The sequence below is a fragment of the Drosophila erecta genome, unplaced genomic scaffold (genome assembly GCF_003286155.1).
Source record: "Drosophila erecta strain 14021-0224.00,06,07 unplaced genomic scaffold, DereRS2 tig00000021-arrow-pilon, whole genome shotgun sequence".
NCBI classification, from domain to species: Eukaryota; Metazoa; Arthropoda; class Insecta; order Diptera; family Drosophilidae; genus Drosophila; species Drosophila erecta.
The window spans coordinates 3,796,502-3,815,959 of NW_020825198.1; the positions used below are offsets into that span (position 1 = coordinate 3,796,502).

The 19,458-nt window shown below is 45.0% G+C and overlaps 5 protein-coding genes across 9 annotated transcripts in view; 3 read left to right on the plus strand and 2 right to left on the minus strand.

Moving 5' to 3' along the window:
- The window catches only part of LOC6544122 (peptidoglycan-recognition protein SD), a 111,115-nt gene extending 107,362 nt beyond the window's left edge, over nucleotides 1-3,753 (minus strand). The window contains exon 1 of the mRNA XM_001971380.3: nucleotides 2,788-3,753. Within this exon, the coding sequence (XP_001971416.1) occupies nucleotides 3,166-3,726 (561 nt within the window). The 5' untranslated portion in view covers nucleotides 3,727-3,753 and the 3' untranslated portion in view covers nucleotides 2,788-3,165. The remainder of the gene's footprint in view (nucleotides 1-2,787) is intronic.
- On the plus strand, nucleotides 147-3,147 carry LOC6544121. The gene is made up of 3 exons (XM_001971379.3): nucleotides 147-683; nucleotides 837-1,475; nucleotides 1,543-3,147. Exons 2-3 carry the CDS (start codon nucleotides 845-847, stop codon nucleotides 2,637-2,639), a joined length of 1,728 nt encoding a protein of 575 aa, XP_001971415.2. The 5' UTR covers nucleotides 147-683; nucleotides 837-844; the 3' UTR covers nucleotides 2,640-3,147.
- Nucleotides 3,754-13,697: 9,944 nt separating the features above from the next.
- Nucleotides 13,698-14,586, plus strand: LOC6544123 (transmembrane protein 70 homolog, mitochondrial). The gene is made up of 2 exons (XM_001971381.3): nucleotides 13,698-14,295; nucleotides 14,359-14,586. Exons 1-2 carry the CDS (start codon nucleotides 13,798-13,800, stop codon nucleotides 14,569-14,571), a joined length of 711 nt encoding a protein of 236 aa, XP_001971417.1. The 5' UTR covers nucleotides 13,698-13,797; the 3' UTR covers nucleotides 14,572-14,586.
- A 129-nt stretch (nucleotides 14,587-14,715) lies between these two features.
- LOC6544124 (ubiquitin-related modifier 1 homolog) lies at nucleotides 14,716-15,467 on the plus strand. The gene is made up of 5 exons (XM_001971382.3): nucleotides 14,716-14,887; nucleotides 14,940-15,007; nucleotides 15,069-15,150; nucleotides 15,216-15,264; nucleotides 15,320-15,467. The coding sequence occupies exons 1-5, from the start codon at nucleotides 14,757-14,759 to the stop codon at nucleotides 15,386-15,388; spliced, it is 399 nt and encodes a 132-aa protein (XP_001971418.3). The 5' UTR covers nucleotides 14,716-14,756; the 3' UTR covers nucleotides 15,389-15,467.
- Nucleotides 15,468-16,125: 658 nt separating this feature from the next.
- LOC6544050 overlaps nucleotides 16,126-19,458 on the minus strand; it is a 45,547-nt gene continuing 42,214 nt past the window's right edge. For 3 of the 5 annotated variants that reach the window (XM_026978138.1, XM_026978137.1, XM_015157956.2), the window contains 7 exons: nucleotides 18,836-19,425; nucleotides 18,609-18,773; nucleotides 17,818-18,550; nucleotides 17,369-17,582; nucleotides 17,192-17,308; nucleotides 16,704-17,108; nucleotides 16,126-16,438 (listed from right to left, as the gene is read on the minus strand). In XM_026978138.1, coding sequence (XP_026833939.1) covers nucleotides 16,242-16,438; nucleotides 16,704-17,108; nucleotides 17,192-17,308; nucleotides 17,369-17,582; nucleotides 17,818-18,550; nucleotides 18,609-18,773; nucleotides 18,836-19,425 — 2,421 coding nt within the window. In that variant the 3' untranslated portion in view covers nucleotides 16,126-16,241. Of the gene's footprint in view, nucleotides 16,439-16,703; nucleotides 17,109-17,191; nucleotides 17,309-17,368; nucleotides 17,583-17,648; nucleotides 17,670-17,817; nucleotides 18,551-18,608; nucleotides 18,774-18,835; nucleotides 19,426-19,458 lie in introns of all 5 variants that reach the window. The other 2 variants (XM_026978136.1, XM_026978135.1) reach the window with 1 other exon arrangement.

The following is a 19,458-nucleotide window of genomic DNA, read 5'->3' on the forward strand; positions in this document are numbered from 1 at the left end:
GTTACATACTTTTCAACGAATCTAGTATACCCTGTTACTCTACGCGTAACGGGTATAAAAATGTTGTATTTGTAATAAAAAGGTATAAAAGTGGTATTTTTGGAAACGGCATTGGTGGTATATTACGGTATTCATTTTACGGTCTGGCCGCATGGCATTTTTAATCGTCAACGGCGCGGTCACACTGAATCGGGCAACATCACCGTGAAAAAAGGAAAGAATTGGGGAAAATGTGGTTTTCGGTCAAGTGATAGCCGCAACGCAGGTGAGCTGGGCCGAGGGAAAACGGATAACCGAACCGTGAAAAGCGTCAACTGGCCGGAAAACTCCTTGGCTGGGCCCTATGCAATTCCTGGCCCCAAAAACTTGTCGACGTTCGGCTGTTTTTGTTGTTGTTGCTGCTGCTGCTACTGCTGCTGCTGCTGCTGCTTGCTGATGGCTGCATTTTCGTATTGGCATCGGATTTTTCTTGGGTACCATTCGACGTACATATAATCCGTAGGTGAAAAATCCAGAACCGAAGGGTGATGTGATGAGAAGGCAGTAAAAGAAAGGCAGTAGATACAGCAGATCCGTCGGATATTTCTAATTATACAACCCAGGCCGTAGCAAAAACGTATTTTCACCCGAAGATCCGAAACTGGTTATACACACATCGCAAGGAAGCACGGGAGGTTGGGAGGGTGAGTAAAAATCGATTTGTTGCACAAAACACACGACGAGTGGGCGAAAATCGGGGGCCGAAAAGTGGGGTGCGGCTATATAGCTGGCATAGCTATAGATTCTAGGTCGACCTGGGATTATAGTACAATATCTGGTCATCTTTTTTCTTGCAGGCTGCTACATGGACAAAATCAAGTTAAAGGTTATTGGCGTGCTGCGCGAACGCGATGGTGGAAATCGTAGTGGTTCTGGAGGATTGGCAGCAAGTGCTGGAGCAGGAGCTGGATCTGGCGGAGTATCGGCCACCGCTGGTCATCAGTTAGCCTCCGCAGGAGGAGTGGGCGTGGCGCAGCCCTCGATTGGGGTCACGCCGGATAATAACAACGAAGGCAACGCCCCGGGAAGTGGAGGAGGTGGATTAATGGAACCCCAGGCAACGGCAGGAGCCGGACCCTCTGGGGGAGTCGGTGGCGCCGCTAGAACATCGGTGCTACCCAGACCGCAGACCTCCAAGATTAGCGCCCTAGACCTGGCCGGCATACTCAACACCCGGAGAAGACTCGAGTGGACCAAGGAGTGGCTGCGCAAAAACCAGGCCGAGTTTCTCAGCAAGGAGAATTTACTAAGTGAACTGCAGTCGCGCAAGGATGAGTGCTATCACTTGAATTACTTCCTAGCCATAACAGAGAGCCAGTTTCGGTATCTAGTGCAAAAGCTGGAGCCCATCATAAGCCAGTATGCTCCGCAACGCAAGAAGAAGTCCTTCAGCGCCGAGGAGCGACTGGCCATAACGCTCAAGTATTTGGCAACGGGTAAGTATATGGACGTCCCATCATGGGCATACTAATGTACTTATCTCCCCCTTACCCCTTGACACAGGTGAAGTACATTCTTGTCGAAACTACTGCTTCCGTGCCTCGAAATTTGTGATAAACGAAATGATTGCCAATATCTGTCTGGGCTTCTACGAGCACCTCAAGGACCAATACGTGACACTACCAAAGACTGACGATCAGTGGCGCAGCGCCGCCGAGGAGATGGAGCGCAAGCACAACCTGCCCCACTGTGTGGGCAATCTGTTCATGCGCAGCATCCAACTCCAAGGCTCTGGGACCGGTTCGAGTTCCGGGGCGGCGAGCAGCGCATCCGCCGCTGGCGACGATCGCAAGCGCGCGACCGTCATCTTTACGGGCATCGTGGATGCCGACAACAATTTCCAGTACGCAAAGGTGGAACGGGCGGCGAGCAGCCGACCCAACGACATCTATAACCAGACCACTGCCGTTGAGCTGATTAGGCACAAGATGCACGCTCTGGAGGAACAACAGTCGGCGGAGATGGACCGACAGGGCTATTACTTTGCTGGCGATTCAGTGCTGCCAGCCACCTCGTATCTGGTGACCACACGCAATCTGCCCAAGGATCGGGCCGTACTGGAGGCCCTCGAGCAGGTCAATGCCCACGCGGATCAAACGATGCGGATACTGTGCAACATGTTCCCAATTCTGGCGCAGCCGCTGCGCATCAGTGACAAGCACATCCGCGAAGTGGTGCTCGGCTGTGTGGCCCTGTACAATTTCCTGCGCAAGACGGACGACTCATTTCGGCGCACCAGCGACAGCATCGTGCAACAGAGGGCAGAGCAACAGCAACTGGCCTACAGTGTCGATAGCGACGAAATTGACGACGATTGCATCATGCTGGCCACCGAGGAGGAGTTACGCGAGCGGGCGGAGTTCACGCCCAGCGTCGGACTGACCACCTGCTTCCAGCCGCTGTGTACGCAGCGTGGCGAGACGCCCGAAGGTCTGGCTAAGAGGGACTGGCTGCTTCAGCTGGACTTTGGCCAGCAGAGCGGCAACGGAAGCGGTATTGGCATTGGAATTGGAATTGGCAATGGTAACATGAGCGGAAACGGCGGCATGGGCGGCAGTACAGACAGTGCGAGCGGCAGCTCAAATGGGAGTTTATATTAGTGCAATTTACCTAAGTACTTTACGAATTTTGTATAGTTCCTTGTTTTATATTTTCTAAATCTGTAATCTGTAACAGCATCTGTTGCCCCGTTGCCACGTTGCCGACTATTGTTTACCTCTCTCCTTTGGCGCATTATCTACTGCATACCATTTATGATTACGTTCACGTTCGTTCCATCTGCGTTCCGTGCTTCATCTAGGGTTCTGTATAGTTAGCTTAGTTTCTTGCGGAAGTTCCGGTTCGGTGAACGATGCTATGTGATGTCTCAAATCTCTATTGTGGCCCAGTGCACTGCTCCTGGGGAGCGGCCTGCTTATGAAACGGGTCTGGAAACAAAAATAAAAGGCGGCAGCTGACAAAAATGTGCGAAGTCGAAGAAGTACATCGGAAACAGATCAACAAAATTAAAATTTTAGTATTCGTATTTAAGCAAAAAAAAAACAAATTATACATAATTATATTTACAAATAAATGTGTAAGGAGTGGTCTTTACGTGTCGAAACCTTATGCCATGCACTCTATATTTCACATTTCTTTGGACCAATTGGGCCACTGCTGCAGCAGAGTGTACAGTGCTTCGCCAGGACTCCTGGTAGCAATGACCTGGCAATGGCCCAGTAGTTTGTAGCCCTCCACCAACAGCGCCTGTTTGACCGCCTGCTCCAGCAGCTCCTTGGCGGCATCCAGGGCCACTTGGCTGGGCGCCCGCTCCTCAAAGTTGCCAATGAACGCGATGCCCAGGGAACCATCGTTATTGGGACCAGCAAAGGCACCTCTCTGGCTTGGACTTCTGCCCTCATATACCTTGCCATTTCCGCCGATCAGATAGTGGTAGCCAATGTCCGAGAACTTCTGCTTGGACATTTGGAAGTTCTGCAGATTTCGCATCTGCTGGGCGCATGTGACATCATCCGCACAGCTCCCTCCGGCTGTATGGGCAATCACAGCCCGGGGCATGGGAGTTTCCATGCTGTCTATGGTTCCGTTCGGCGGTTTGGCGTTCCACTCGGCCCTCGTCACTATCGCCACTTCGCCCTGGACAGCAAGTGCTGTGAGGCCAACGATGAGCACTCCGATCCAAGTCATTGCACCTTCGTGTCTGCCCACTGACTGGGCTGCGGATCTTATGTGCTGCGGCACCTATCGCCGCTGATAAGGGGAGATAGTCTACGACCCCATATTGTACATATGTATGTAGCAAATGAGATGAGGGGATTTTTCTTGCCGGTGATAGATAATTGACAGAGGGGAGTTCTATTACCTTCTGGGGGGTTACGATTAAAGGAACCACACTGAGAATTTGCGAAATGGGCAGAGTTTGGAAAGCAAAAGTCCCCTAACGACTACGCATTGTGGGTTACCGCAAAGGGGATTTTCTTTAATTTGTAAAAAATATAGTGCTTAATTCACTTACCACTTTTGTATGTATGTCTGTACTTCTTGTCGACCATATGGACAATTAGCATGAATGGATCAGCAGCAAAGAATGCACATACTTATGTACAATGTACACATGTACATAGAAAGCACTACACTACACTACATATGTATATGTACTACAAAGCACTGCACTACACTCTACATATACATACATTTACATATGCATGTACATACATACAAAGCACTAAAAAAAAAAAACATACAAAGCACTAGACAAACTTCTTGCCTTGGTATTTTTCATATTTCTTCTTTCTAATTTTACACTAACACTCGCGAATCAGGATATTTTGCATATTACTTTTCATATTAAGGACCACTTCTAATTATGTAGCTTCAACGGCAGCAATAAATTAACCGCACTATATTCACGAATTTAAATAACGGACTGCATTTGGTTGACGCGTTTGACGCGATCGAATTACAAGCCGAACTGCATGTAGTGCGAAAAAGAAAAAGAAGATGAAAGAGTGCGGGTTCGCGCAAGCGCCGTTATTTCTATTGTGTACAGCATACTCATGCGCACGTGTTCGGCCCATCGAGTAAGAACTAACTGTAATCAGTTTTCTCTCCGTAAGCAAACGTAAGTGTTTGAAGCGATCGCTTTACTCGCCGAAAGCGAAGGCCTCTGTTTTCGCGCAAGTACCGCTTTTTTCACCTTGTGATGCTCTCCTTGATCGAATATGTTTCAGTCTTTCCTTTTATTTCGGCAAAGTGGTTGGTTTGCTTACGGTGCGCGAGGTTTATTCCTTTGTAAATAAATAGCTGCGTTCTATACGTTGACTTGAAACTCACTGTTATGAGCTATCTAAAGAGTTACATTCTATACAACGGCAAAGTAGAACGTTAATTTGATTTGGTCGGTCAGCTAAAAACAACTGCGAGGTGCTATGTAGTAACGAATGGAACCAACACTTTGGCGGCGGCTAATTTTTTTTATTTTTTTTATTGTGTTGTGTTTTTTAGTGTGTGTAATTTTTGTGTCTTTTTTTGTGTGTGTTTTTTGTGAGTGTGCTTTTTTTTGTGTTTTTTTTTTGTGTGAAATTAGTGTTTGTGTGGCATTAGTGAAATTAATAACAAAGGCTTGAAATAAATATGTATGTATATATGTACATATGCAGAAGTTAAGGTAAGTTCTAAATTTGTAATATTTAGAAATAAAATGAATTGGTTTTATAATATACATATGCATATTTTGGGAAGCGCACTACTCTACATAAATGGTACTAAATTATAAAATTTGAAATTGCTATTATAATTCGAAAATTTTATGATATACTTTCCACGGGTATTCCCCTGAAATATTCCCTGAAATGTATTGAGGCAACTCGATTTATGCGTACTTTATGCCAGTTAATACGAGCCCACAGAAACCTCAACTTGACACAGATGTTCTAGGCAGTGATTTAATTAAAAAACTTTTGCAATTAAATGCAAAAACTGCAAAAAACAATGCGGAGTGCAGGCCATTAAGCCCCCAAAAAGGGCGTGGTGAGGAAGTGAAGTCGCAAAGTGACAACGAAAATGCAAGTAAGCGCCCTCAATTAAAACCCAAAATGAATATAAAATGCGATGGCAAAAAGGAGGCGGCGAGCCAAGCCGCAACATCCAGAAAACCCAAAAAGCCGGGCTAAAACCGAAAACCGAGGCCAAAACTATGCGCGGCTGGAAAAACCAGCTGGTGGCGGGAAAAACTCGCCGTTAACTTGAATTTAAGTGAGTTGGGCGCTGGAAGCACCACTCGAAATCTGCCCACTCCAAAAACCATGTTGTATGCTTATTCGAATTGTTATTTGGGAGAGTTCGTAGAGTTCAAATGTCCTTCGCAGAGGAAAACATATTTTTTTCGCCGAGTCCATAGTCTCAATTTAATCTGTCCCGCATTTGGGTTGCAATTTTGGGGCGCCAAGTTGGCTCATTTGCAAAATTGTCAGATTTATTTCGCTAATTGCTGCTCATCCGTTTAATTAAAATTAAAAGAACTTGCACAAGTTTAGGGCCAAAGTTTTTATGCGAATTCACTGGAATCTCGCATTGGGCACGTTTAGTTTTCCCTCGCTTTCCCGCGTCTTCCTTTTCCTTTAGCATTTTCCATTTTCCATTTACCCCACTGCCGTTGGCACACAAAGCCATCTATTCAATTGCATGGAAAACTTGGAGAACCCATGATGTTGACGATGACGCTGGCGATGTTGATTATGATGTTGCAAGATGAAGAGTAGGCCTGCCATTTCTGGACAGCAAACAAATTAAACGGCAGGCTCCGTTAAAGCCGTCGCAAATTCCCAAAAGGTGTCAATCGTGCGAGCCCGGAAAGTTGTGGCTAACAGCAGCAACAATTTGCACCCAATTCTGCAACATCTGCTGTCTGCCACGCCCCCTCCCGACCATTTCCCTTCCTACGCCCCCCCAGGGCTTTTCCACGAAACAGGAAAGAGCAAAAGTTGCCTGCAACTGCAACCACAGTGCGGATTTGGATTTCAAGTAACTTTGCACTGCGGATTGACACCTCCCTCTGCTTTCCGCCCCCGAAATTCGAAATTGGTGGGCGTGTCAGATGGGGGCAGTGGGGCGGTGTGGGGGGCGGCATTTTTATGACAACTTGCTTAAATTCCGTACCAAGAACTCGAGCAGAAAACGAAAACTTATTTCGTTTACGAGTCGCGCAACTTGTGTCCTGATATTTTCGAAGGCGCTGACGTCTTATTCGCTAATGAATAAAGTTCCCGGCTATGAATATGCACGAGCAGAATTCGGGACCTTAACCTTAAAGTTGCTTCGAACTTGCTGTTACGCAATGATTGAACTTTAAACTTGTAAATTCAAGCGTGATAATTTGGGCCACCTAAGTTCATCCCACATTCCCCCATTCAACGTCATTCTATGGCAAATAGTAGTTTTACGTTTAATCGCCTTGTTTTTACTCGGGTGGGGGTAACCAAATGCAGCTATAAATAAATAACGAGAAGCTTATAGTAATCATAATATTTTAAGGCAATCTAATTTGGTCAAACACATTTGTGCTTATATGTTAAATTCTCATTAAGCATAAGAGCATATTTCCCAATTCAATCAAAATATCAAATTAAACTAAAACATGACTTAATTCGGGTGATCTGAAATGCAATGAGCCCGAATGTCATTCTATAAATTTGTGGCTATACTAAGATTGCAAAATTGCACAATGCATCTGCAATTTATGCATTGCTTTTTGGCTGGCGAACCACTTGATTGCCGACTTTAATGGGCCCGTAAATATGTTAGGCTTTAATAGATTGCACTATGATAGTTGAAAGTTTGCTCTACTTTTCACATTTCCCCATTTATTATATTATGAACTGCAGTCTTTTGTGCTTACATCTGCTTTCCCGATGTTGCAGTTTTGCTCGCCGCAGCATTTGTAATATGCCATGGAAGTTATGCGCAACAATATGATGTTATATTAAAGCCAAACGATGTGCGTAACTGCAACATCATTGTCCTTTGGTCCTTGCCACTTTTGGCGACCAAAAGAAGAAAGAAAAACCCGACTCCATCTTCCTTCGCCATGCTGACATCTTGTCACAAAATTTTCATGCTGCTGTAAGCTGTTTTCATGCACATTTTGGCCACTTGTGCTCCGCACAAACACTTCAATTTTTGGCTTCAAGGATGCGTGTGTTTGGCCAGGATCCAGTATGCAGCATCCAGGATCCTCAGACGCAGCCGATCCAAGCAGGCGGACCAACAGCCAGCAGTCCCTCGAGCAGCCCCTCAAAGTGCCGGAAGGAAGTGCGCTGGGGGAACCTACTGGAGGCTGGCGCTACGATACGATATAGGGGCGACTCTTTACTCTTTAACCATAACTTTTGACATATGCTAGGGAAATATTGTGGGAGTGCACTCAATCGTGGTTGGCGTCCTGGCATCGCCATCAGCAGACCCTGAGCTCTGCTGCTATTTGGAGCTTCGATGGGCGGGGGGTTAGCATGTGCAATAGTAGGGCTGCCATCAACTACTTAGCGTCAAAACGCTTAAAGTTGAATTTGTAACGCTCGAAGTGCGGCGACGACCAAAGTCAAAGCCAATGGGGTGTGTGCGAAAGGGACAGGCGCAGCGGGACGAAGGACGAAGGACGAAGGTGCCGTCTAATGCCAGTTTACTCATCTATTTTTATTAAATCGCCTCGGATGCACACACACTTTACACAACCCCCGCCCCACCCCTTTCACCCCTTTTGACCCCCTTTGTTGCATCGCCCGAAAAACGTTACGTATACGCTGTGTGGGCCAGCAGAATGAAGCAGTAGCCACGGGGGTCGTAAGGCATCATCAAAAATATTATTTATCGGGCAGCCGAACATTTCCTTACAAACTACGAAGTTAGCTTCTATTTGAATGAATTCTTGAAAGTTATTTTTGATTCCTTTTTAATTACATTTTACGTTGCAGTTCTGCTTTATACGTTTTTGTAGTCTTTTCAAAGCGAAACCAATTCATTACTGAGATAATTTGAACGTACAACATTTCATGAAAGCATGTTGCAAGCTCAACAGAAAGTGGTTATTAAGAAGTTATTTATCGCTTAGATTTCTCCAACTGCTAACTGCAAAATAATCAAAATGCAACTGCGGAATAAAAAGTAAATAAAGTAGAAACTGTGTTGCAATTACAGGTGGAGACCCTCCTGATAAGCGTATGAAACAGCATTTCAGGTAATTTCTTTAAGAACTACTTGAGCGAATATGGCATGACCCTTAAAAATACGTACATACACGTATATATATATAGATGGCAAGTGTGTGGCGATGGCAACGGGAGGTCGAATGACTTTAGAGCCTTGATTGCTGCACTGCAGTGCCACTGGGCAGCTGTTTGCCACCCACATCGCCTCACCTCGCCTCGCCTCACCTCACCTCACTTCACTTCACTTCGCACAGCAGCTTATTTTGGGGGTTTAATTTTGATTTAAACGCTGGCAGACAGCTTGAAGCCCGCTGCGTGCTGAACCGGAAGCACAGACATGCCCGTTCACTTGGACATGGCAGTTTTCAGCTTTCGGTTCGACTCTGCATCAAGTTTTCTCCTCTCGCATCTGGGCTCTATTGAAATTTAAGTTGCACTTTCTGTGTGGCAAAAGGCAGTGGCTGTGGCAGTGGCAGTGGGTGGCTTGTGGTGGTTGCTTTTCGGGTGCTCGGCTGGCGGAACTGGGCTAATTAAAGGACACTTTAAGGCCACTGCTTTGCTAACCAATCGATGCTGCTTGTCAGCCATTTAATTTTCATTAGATTAAGAAAAGCACCTCAGTGGGCGGACTCCCAAAGATCGAGGCGCTGCTGTGTACAGGGAAAACAATGAAGAGGAGCAACAGAATTCATTTTATTTTGCTAGAAATACGGCAAAAATATAAAAAGGTTACTTTACTATTTATGGATGGTTTAGTGAATGGATTTAGCATTTTTTACAATGCCCAAGTAGCTCAACTTGGCTCAATGAAAGCTGCATTGATACACAAACCTGTTATATAATTACCAGTTCGAATGGTTTTTCTGTGAGTGTCCTGAAACAGATAGGAATAGGGACTATCCAGACGGCTGCCGTCTGGCAATAGCTGCTGTAGCTATTGCTGTTTGCTCTCGTTCTCGTAAATGTAAAAGTTGCAACTTGTAGCCTCAAAATAACCACAAAGTAAACACCAGAGTGGCGCAGTCAGGAGTCGGTTGTCCGTGGTCCGTGGTCGGTAGTCCTTCGTCCTGCGTCCTGCGTCCTTCATCCTCCGCATCTGTCCGCAGTTGCTGAGTGGCTGTTTCGGTGGCGAAAGAGGGGTACGTCTATTTGAATAGCCGGCGAAGACATTGCGTGCTCTCGCACACAGTTGCAGTGCCACGGACAAGGACATTGTACGTGCGAACAGGACACGGCGATGGCGAAGGCGATGGCGATGGCGATGCGTCGATGTCCTTCGGCGGAGCTCAACCGAACTGAACTGAATCGAGCTGGCCAAAATAAATAAGCGTGTAATTTAATATTAAAGGCTTTGTGAGTAATTATTTCATCGCAGATGGCGCAACTTTTCCTTTGTCGTTGCCAGGGCAAAGCCCAAATGAACAGGAGCAGTGGTCTAAGGGTCCTTGCGATGGGAGGAGGATACTCTTGATCAGATGCACTCCTGCTGGCAGCTAGTTGTGTTGCAGCAGCACTCATAACTCGCAGTTGGGATGGCAGCGGGACTTGTTAAAGTGACCCACTTGCCTCACATTTGTCTTTATTAAATGCGAAAAATTACGAGCTCACGAGCATATAAATTATAAACCAATTTAATAACCAGCCAGCCAGGCACAAAATGTGCTCAAAATGAACTACCAATTTGTGGAGAACAACGGAACGAAACATAATAATGGGTCCGGGTGAGCGTGAACATGAATTACGGGTACGAATGCATGGTGGGTAGGTACTTGACATTAGGTGGCTTGGAAAATTCGGAGGGCTTCCCAGTTTCCCAGTTTCGCAGTTTCGCAGGCTCACAGCTTTTCGGTTTCACGCAGGGGAACACCTGTGCGAGCCATAGGGTTTTTCCCACTCCTTTTCTTTCGCCGATATGTATGCATTCCCCCCGACTTTTCGCTCTGAATATGCGCATAGTTTAAGCTTGTAATTATTCCAACATTTAGTTTAACATTTAGCCACGCCCACACGGCCCCCTGACCCCGCTGCCGCCACAAATTTGCCATGGAAACGGTGTGCATTTCGCTTTGGAAACTCTCGCCCAGGAAAAACTCGAGTTCGCTGCATGCGCGTGTTAAAGTGAATTTGAAATGATTTATTGCACATCTAGCCAAACCACTGATACTACAAATTCTACAATTACAGGGCACACACCCTCATCTGAACACCCATTTCTGTGACCTTACATCTCCTGGCTTTTTTGCAGTGTTTTTCCGGCTCTTTCTCCTCGGCTCGTTAGCATGTTAATTGTAAAGCGTGTCCTAATTGCATTTTACCTGCAAAAGTGAGTCCGGGTTTTTGTCTCACGCTGTGAGCTTAAAGCCATTATGCTATATAGAGTCACTAGAACAGATTGATGGTAGTATATTGGGAGTTCTGCTGTGTTTTGGAAATGGTCCACAGTCAATTTATAGAGGAACCCCATTTTTAAGATACTTGTATCAATATTCGTACGAGTTTTGTAAACAATTTGAAGGGGGAAATTTAATTTTTGTAGGGCAAATATCGAAAATATACCATATTGTTGTTACTAATTGTACTTTACTTAATAACTTTATATCTTCAACCACGAATAACTTAATATTTGCATAAGTCAACTTCAAACTTATGCTGGGGTAAGAAAATGCACTCAAAAAAGTATAAGACTGTTTCCAACTTATACAGGGGTGGCTAACAAATCACTCGGTTCGGTTTCGAGTAAAAGGACCAATTGGAACCCAATGGGAATGCAAAGTTGCATCAAACTCAAATGAGATCCGCAAGCAAACCTTGTTTGAAGTCCTTCCCAAGGCCCCTCCGACTCGCAACTCAAACTCAATACAGAATCTATTCAAACAAGTCCGGGTTCGTGTCATACAGTGCCCGAAAATGAGCTTCGAACTTTGCCAAGTTGAGCTACGAACTTTGCAGAAACGAGTGAGTCTCAAATGAAAGTTAAGAAGCGGAGGTGTTCGAGTGGATTGTGGAGTGCCTTGTGGGCGATTCACGATAATTATTAATAATGTTATTTAATTTCGTAAATTAATAAGGCCATTAAGCACGCGCAGAGACCAAAAAGGTAAATGAGCAAATTAAACAAATTGCCAACTGCAATCGAAAATCACATCAATCAGGCAGCTGGATCTCAATGGCATGGTGGCATATTTATGGTCCAGATAGCTGGATAGAGTAGGTGGCCTCTGGGGATAGTGGCTTAAAAAGGTCGCCACCAAAGCATAAAAATAAATTGATATCACAGCGAATTTGAATGAGCAATATGGTGCTCCTGCTATTTTTCCTGCCCTGCCACTCGTTCATATATCAGCGCTTCTTTTTTGCCATGAATTATTTTGCCCGCTGCATGTGAAATTTTGGCCAAACAATTGCAAAGCAGCAGATACACTTAAAGAAGACTCAATAACAGGAAATGATTAGATGCCTAACAAAATATGCAGCAACATATGGAGATTGCAAATATGCAGATTATGTTGCTTTTCACAGCATTCAATGTACACCTCTTAAGATTTGCATATAAAAGCAGGAAAATATAGAGATTTTTATCCGTGTAATCATAGTCGTGGAATGAATATGATGCATGAAATAACAATAATGAAATGACAACAAAAGGCACGGATAACAAAAGGATTGCCAGCGAGAAAGAGTCAGATGCACGGTTGATGGATAGAGAGGCAGATATGGAGCCACATGACTGGGGCAATTCAAAATCAAATGTGATTTTTGGTCACTTTGAAAATTGTTGATTAGTGACGCCTGAATGCAGCCCAATGAAACCGGAGGCCGCTGCATTAAAGCAATTTCAAGATCTCCGCCCGCCTGTCACTCAACTGCCGGAATCCAAAAGGGTAGTACCCTGGGAAATGGATTAGAGGTTGGGATTGGATGGGATGGAATGGAATGCTATGGGATGAGTTGGTCAGCTGGACATGGCACTGAAAGTGCAGCTCAGCCGGGCGTGCACTTGGCACACTAGTCCCAACAATTGATGGGGTAGAAAAATAAAGCACAAAAATGGCAGGGACCTCTACGTAACCATAACCTCGGCTGTGTGCACGGCAGTGTGTGTGTGGGCGATTCCATTTAAACAATTAAAGCAACATAAATTAAAAATGTGGTCAAGCGCCGGTCACCGCCAACAGCGACAAATTGCATGTACTAGTGGTAACTAGAGCCACATCTGCCACGCCCCCACATACACATCAGTGCCATTAATTCGAGCATATTAATTCGTATCCACATGCCACTCTTCTGCGTGTGTTTTTGGTTTTGGCTTAAATACCGCAAACGGGACGCTCCCCTTTATTGTTAATCAATTACAATCTGCAGTACGCACTCGATCTTTGCCGAATTATTAGCTCTATTGTTCGAATTGGCTGGAATTATCAGCTCAATTGTTCGAATTGGTTGGGAAAATCATTGGGAAATACGCTCGATTTTTTAAGCTGCATAGTCTTAAAGTAGGTCAACACTTTAAAGACTATTTGCAAGTCCATTTTCTGCAGTTTACGTGTTCATTTCCGTCAGTTTGAGTGCATTTTTAATCGATTTATAGTTATTACGGGATACAAATTAATTGTTATATAATCCACCAGTGTTAAGTCGGTAAGTACATGTATTTATTTATTAAAATTTTATTTATTAACATTATTAAAAAATACAATGATTGTTCTTCAATTTAATTTTATATTTTTTCTTTTGTAACATAACTATAAAAACTATGTTTTTTATTCTGATAATACCTTTTATTACACTTATTCTCGGTGTTCATTCGGTGTAATATTTCTATCTTTTGTTAAGATAGAAAACCGCATCTTAAATTTATTTGCGCATTTGAATATCCGTTATCAGTGCAATGTGGCTGTATTCTGTTTCAGTATTTTAAACATGAGTTGGTATATTTTGAGGAGAAATATAGGCTCGGGATTTTTTAGCGCCCAAGTGTGGGTCACACTGCAGCTCGTGTTATTTAACGTTCGGCAAAAACATCTGTTTATTTCAATTAAAATAAGTAAATTGCACCATGTTAGGCCTACGAGCGGTGCTGCCAAAAGGGAAGCAGTTCGCTGTTGTCCTGGGAAGTGCCAGCCGACAGATTACCCTGCCCCACAACTGCAGATGCATTACGAGTGCCACTTGGATAAAAGCACAGCAGTCACCACCACAAAAGTTCCAGCAAAACAGGTGGCTTTCGGCGAAGTCCACGAAAACTGAATCCGAGGATGCACTGCAGCGGATCTACTATGGAACTCTGGCGCCCCGAATGAAAATGGTCAAGTTCTTTTCGCTGAGCACCAGCTTGGCCGGCTTGGCCGCCCAGCCCATTCTCCTCGAGCAGGGAATGAAAATCGGCGGAACTGGAATGGCCGTATTCCTGTGCACCGTCGGTGGATTCTTCACATTTGTGACTCCCCTGTTGCTGCACTTCATCACCAAGAAATACGTGACGGAGCTGCACTATAATCCACAAACGGGGGAGTACACAGCCACCACAATATCCCTACTTCTGCAAAAGATCAAGGTGGGTGGAGTTCAATATAAATAAAGGTTTCAGTCTTAAATATACATGTTATTTACCTTCTAGACCACGTTCCGAGCAAATGATGTGGTCGTTCCGGAGGTTCCCGGCATGTTCACCTCTTTTCTGGTCAACAAACGACCACTTTTTGTGGATCCGGCGCTCTTCGACGATCCCGAGCACTATGTTAAGATAATGGGTTACGACAAGCCGATCGATTTCAAATTGGATCTGACTCCGAATCCTGAAAAGCCGAAAAAGAGTGAGGAGCAGCAATAAAAAGTAACTTCTTAATTTCGGGTTTTTTTTTTTTGCAATTTCGTATTTAAATGTAGCACTCATAAAATACTGTGAAAACAAGTAAAGGTAAGAAAAAAACTTTTGCCAGCAAGCAAGGAAATTTACTCGAAATTTAATTACATTTTATTTTTGTTGAGTTCTGAGTTTGTGGTTGCCAGACTTATATGAATTTAGGTTTTTTTTTGGTATTATTTGGGTTGGTTGAGCTTATTATAAATTTCCAACGCGGTCACACATTTATTTACATCGAACATATGATGGGCACGCCGGAATTAAAAATAATATTAGAATTCAGGTAAAGCTTTATTTAAGCATTACTTGAGGCAATTTATCATTTAATTTCATAGTGCAGGAGCGGAGTTACTATTTGGTAACATAAAACGCCGTGAACTGGCTTTGGACGGTAATCAAAAATGTATGTTTTAAAACAGTTCTTAAAATTAAATAATCAGCATTGAATTATATATATTAAAAAGGGACTATTGCTAATCTGCTTAAGTGGATGCATGCCAATATTTTAACGGAGCGTCCGGAACTCTTTCTTCAGGGAGATACTGTGTAAGTTGGCCTAAACTATAAAGGTTATTTTTCTAGTTCTTGGTTTCTAATATCTGCTTTTTCAGGCGGCCTGGAATTTTGGTTCTCATAAATGATACAGACTGGGAACTGCTGGTAAGTAAGAATGCAGAATATGGAATACTTTTATTACAAATAATTCAACTTCTAGGGTGAACTGGACTATGAGCTGCAACCCAACGACAATGTGTTATTTATATCCACTTTACACGGCGGTTAAAAAATGTTCTGGACACTAAATTAGTTAGAGAGTTTATTTTTGTACTGCTTCCATTAAATGGTAAAAAAAAGAAGCAAAACAGCATTTGACTGAATCAGAATTACGTCCCTTTACCAAAGGCAAAGGCCCACACGATGGTTCGGGTAGTAAAGTTTTCATCATATCATCCAGAGATTGTAAGACAGCACGTTATTGCTATTTATACAAGCAGCGCGATAAACAAGCACTTGGGAATTATAATGCAGCCTTTTTTATAAACAGAAAAATTCAGCTGTGCCTTGGCGTGTTATACGAAATGAAGTGAACACAACGCGTTCGTTTTACATTGAAGCAACATTTATTGATTTTAAATTTTCGCTTAAAGTTAATTATCGAGTTATTATGAAGTATAGATATATTTTTTTATGTTCGTTTACGATTATTTTAACTATAGGCACTTAGGTTACATATCAACTAACTGTACGTAATGAAGTTCGATTCAGATATGCTGGGCATCGGCCACGCCCCTTTTTCGGGTGCTGCTCATGGCTCCCATCGATTTCTGTGTGTGGTGCGGATCGCTCGATTGTGTGTACTAAGAACTAGATATGTATGAAAATTGCTTCGACATTGACACGCTGAATTCAATAATTTCGACTGATTATTGCGAGAGAACAAGGCCAAACGGAAAGCAGCGACTATGACAAATTAACGAAAACTAAAAATGTAATAAATAATAAATAACAAGAATAATGAAATAAAATTAGCGATCGAACGCAATATGTTGATACTACATGGATCCGTTGAAACCGTTCTGCTAAAGCTATTAATGGGGATTTATCCTATATCTAGATGCGATGCTCCACGAGCTCCTCTATTTGCCGATTTCCGGACTTGCGGATTCCGCTGCATGGGCGTAGGATCGATATCGCCGCAGGATCACCGTGGACGCACTCGTCGTTGAAGCTCCGGATGCTCCAGTCGTTGATGTGGACCAACTGCTTCGGCTGCTCTCCGCCGCCGATTGTTCCTGATCCGGGGTAACGCACATGTCCGAGACAATGCCGCTCTCTGAATGGGGGGATATTTACACATATTGGACATTATATTTCGGATACGGACAGGTGTCGCCAAAGCGTCAACAACATATAACATGGATCAATAAACATGCAGCACACGACAGGCACGTATTACGGATTACGGGTTAGGTTTTGGTGTTGGTGGGGATTATATACAGTAATACTGGGGGTTCTTCGAGATTATGTACAGGGAACAACTACTAGCTACGGGATGCATCTGGGGTTCTAGAAGAAGTAGCACAGTTCAAGCTCAATACCCATGGACAGCTGGCTGACAATGGTCGTCGATCGTTTGTGGTGTCGTTTGCTGCTCCTGAGGCCGTTTCCATTTCCGTTTCCGGAAGTGCTGCCTCCTTCGGCAGCCGTATCCGCCCCCTTGATTCCGCCTCCACTCGGGGATTTGGCCAACTTCAAGGCCTGTGTTTCGTTGATTAGCTCCAAAGTGGCACTGCAGTTGGTGGAACTAGCGCTATGTGCCCCAGGCAGCTTGCCAAAGTGCAGGCTGTGCCTGCTACCGCCATCGTGGTGACCCGACGAGGAGCCACCGCTGATGGAGGAGCCACTGGTGGTGCTGGTGCCGCTGGACAGAGAGCTCTCCGATATCAGCGAATTGGGTCGCCGCATGCTGCCCTTTCCAGGCTCCGAGTGGCGCAGCTTGGGAGCTACGCAAGGATCAGCGAGAAAGAGATTAAACCATAGAATTTTAGCCATAAGCTAGGGATGGCTTATTCCAAGCGGTACTTACTCTTATTCAGCTGTGCCAGTGGAATGGAGCGATCGCTGATCTGGTTGTTGCTGGGTCGAATATCTAGACATGGCTTACTGCCAATGCCCATCGAGGACATCTCCGCCAGGCGAACTTCTGTAAAGTAATGGGTATTAGTTGGGCATTTGCTGATCAGATATTGTGAGTCACACGAACCTCGGTTTCGTTTCGCCTGCTTCCAGAGCAGTTTGGAGATCTCCTCGGTCCAGGCATTCTTAATGTCCTCCGACATGCACTGCAGCATCCACGTATCATCGGGCTTTCGTTTCCGGAACCAAATCTCGAACTTGGTGGCCGAATCACCCGTGTGCGCTGTGAGGCCGATATCTGAAGTTTTTATGCTGTTCTTGTAGATGTAGATATCCAGATTCTGTTAGGAAAATACAAAGTATTTTTAAGCAGCTCTCATTTCTTTTATAAATATTTTATGAGGTACCTTAAGCCTTTCAAACGTTGCCTTTTGATGCGTGAGAGTTAAACATAAAAGGTGTTTATATTTTTGGCCTGCTTTCTAACACACTAAAACCACTAATTGGCTTATAACAAATGTTTCAAACCGAAACCTACTTTTTCTATATTTTTAGGTTTATATTTTAGGTGCTTACCTTATGATCGGGAAAGCGACGAGCTTTGCTGAAGAGCACCAGTTCCTCGAAGAGGAACACCTGCCGCAGTGTTTTCTTGCCACCGCGTCCTTGCCAAACGAGGAACTCATTTTGGCGCAGGAGTCGTCCCTGCTCCTTGACATTCACATCGCAATCGCGCAAAGAGTCCATGGCCAGCAGGTCATTTCCATGGCGCAGCTGAAACTTGACCATTTCCTCCGCTCGCTGCAGCTCCTCCACATCCGCGGCGATTTCTTGAAGAGCTGCTCCTTCCACTCCTTTGCAGGCTTTGACCAACTGCTGCAGCAGCAATGCATACTTTCCCATTCTCTGCACAGGTTTCAGGAGGTAGGAGGCCAGATCAAGCTTATCCTGGAGCTGCATTTGCTTGGGCTTGAAAAAGGAGCTACCATACTCGCTAAGCAATGTATCGCTTTTGGGTTTATTCTTGTTGTACAGCGCATATAGGTAGAATTTGGACTCCATCTCCAGAAAGGCAGCTCCCACTTTCAAGGGATTCCTCTCATAGCGTTCCAGTTCGCCCAGAAAGTGCGAGTTGTGGAACTCGAAGATCTTCTCGATATTGCCGAAGATCACATTTCGCTGACCCCTCAGCGGCTGGGGTATATCCTCACGCAGCAGTTCGTCTATATAGTTCTCGATCACGTAGTACAGGGAGCGGACATAGTCGCGTTCGGTACCAATCATCTCGCGCATGATCAATAGAAGCGTTCTAAGTGGGTTTTACACATTATTAGGGTAGCTCAGTTGGTGTGGCTGATGGAACTCACTTTTGTATCTTGGGATCCAGGCAGCTGAGCTCCTCCAGCTTGGGCAGCTCCAGACTGGAGCCATGGCACTGCAGGTGGGCATTCGCCTCCATGGGCGAGTGCATGATGTCCATGTATCTTTTAGAGGGTCGATCGAAGCACTCGTCCTCGAGCAGCTCATCGTGACTGGAGAGGATTGGTTTTGGATAATATCCAGAAAATTATAGTGTTGTTTGCCCAGTACTCACCTCTTTTCGTTAAGGCTTTGGCAGGAGCAGATCCTGGCCAGCTTGGGATTGCGTTCGCAATTGTCGCACACGCCCACACCAGAATCGGCGATCTTCGACTGCTGTTCCTCGCCATCACCACCGTCGCAGTCGTGATCGCGCTCCACTTCCTCCTCCTCCATTTGGTCCATGTCCTCCAGGTTGCGACTTTCCCGCCAGCAACTGCAATTGCTGCTGGAGGGACCTCCCTCGAAGGAACTCCCACTGGCCGAGCTGCAGCGATAGCTAACCCGCTTACCAGCCGCTGGAGCCGGTGTGCTACTGGCCACTGGCAGGGAATGGCTCTTCCGCATCGCCGGCCAGTGCTTCTCCAGCAGGGAGGTGGCGCCCAGTTGCTCCGCCAAACGCTGCAGTTCCTCCTTGACGGCGGTTTCCCGCTGATGCTGGGTGAGCAAGTGCAGCAGACGGCCAGCAGCCTCATAACGTTCGTGAGCCAGCTCCAGTTTCTGGGCAAACTGGTCCAGGGCAGACTTTAGGTTATTGGCGCTCTCACTTAGGACAGAGACTTTAAGCGCAGCAGCATGCAGGTCGCGTCCTTTAGCCAAGTGTTTCTATGGGATTAGAACCATTAACCAGGAGTTCTA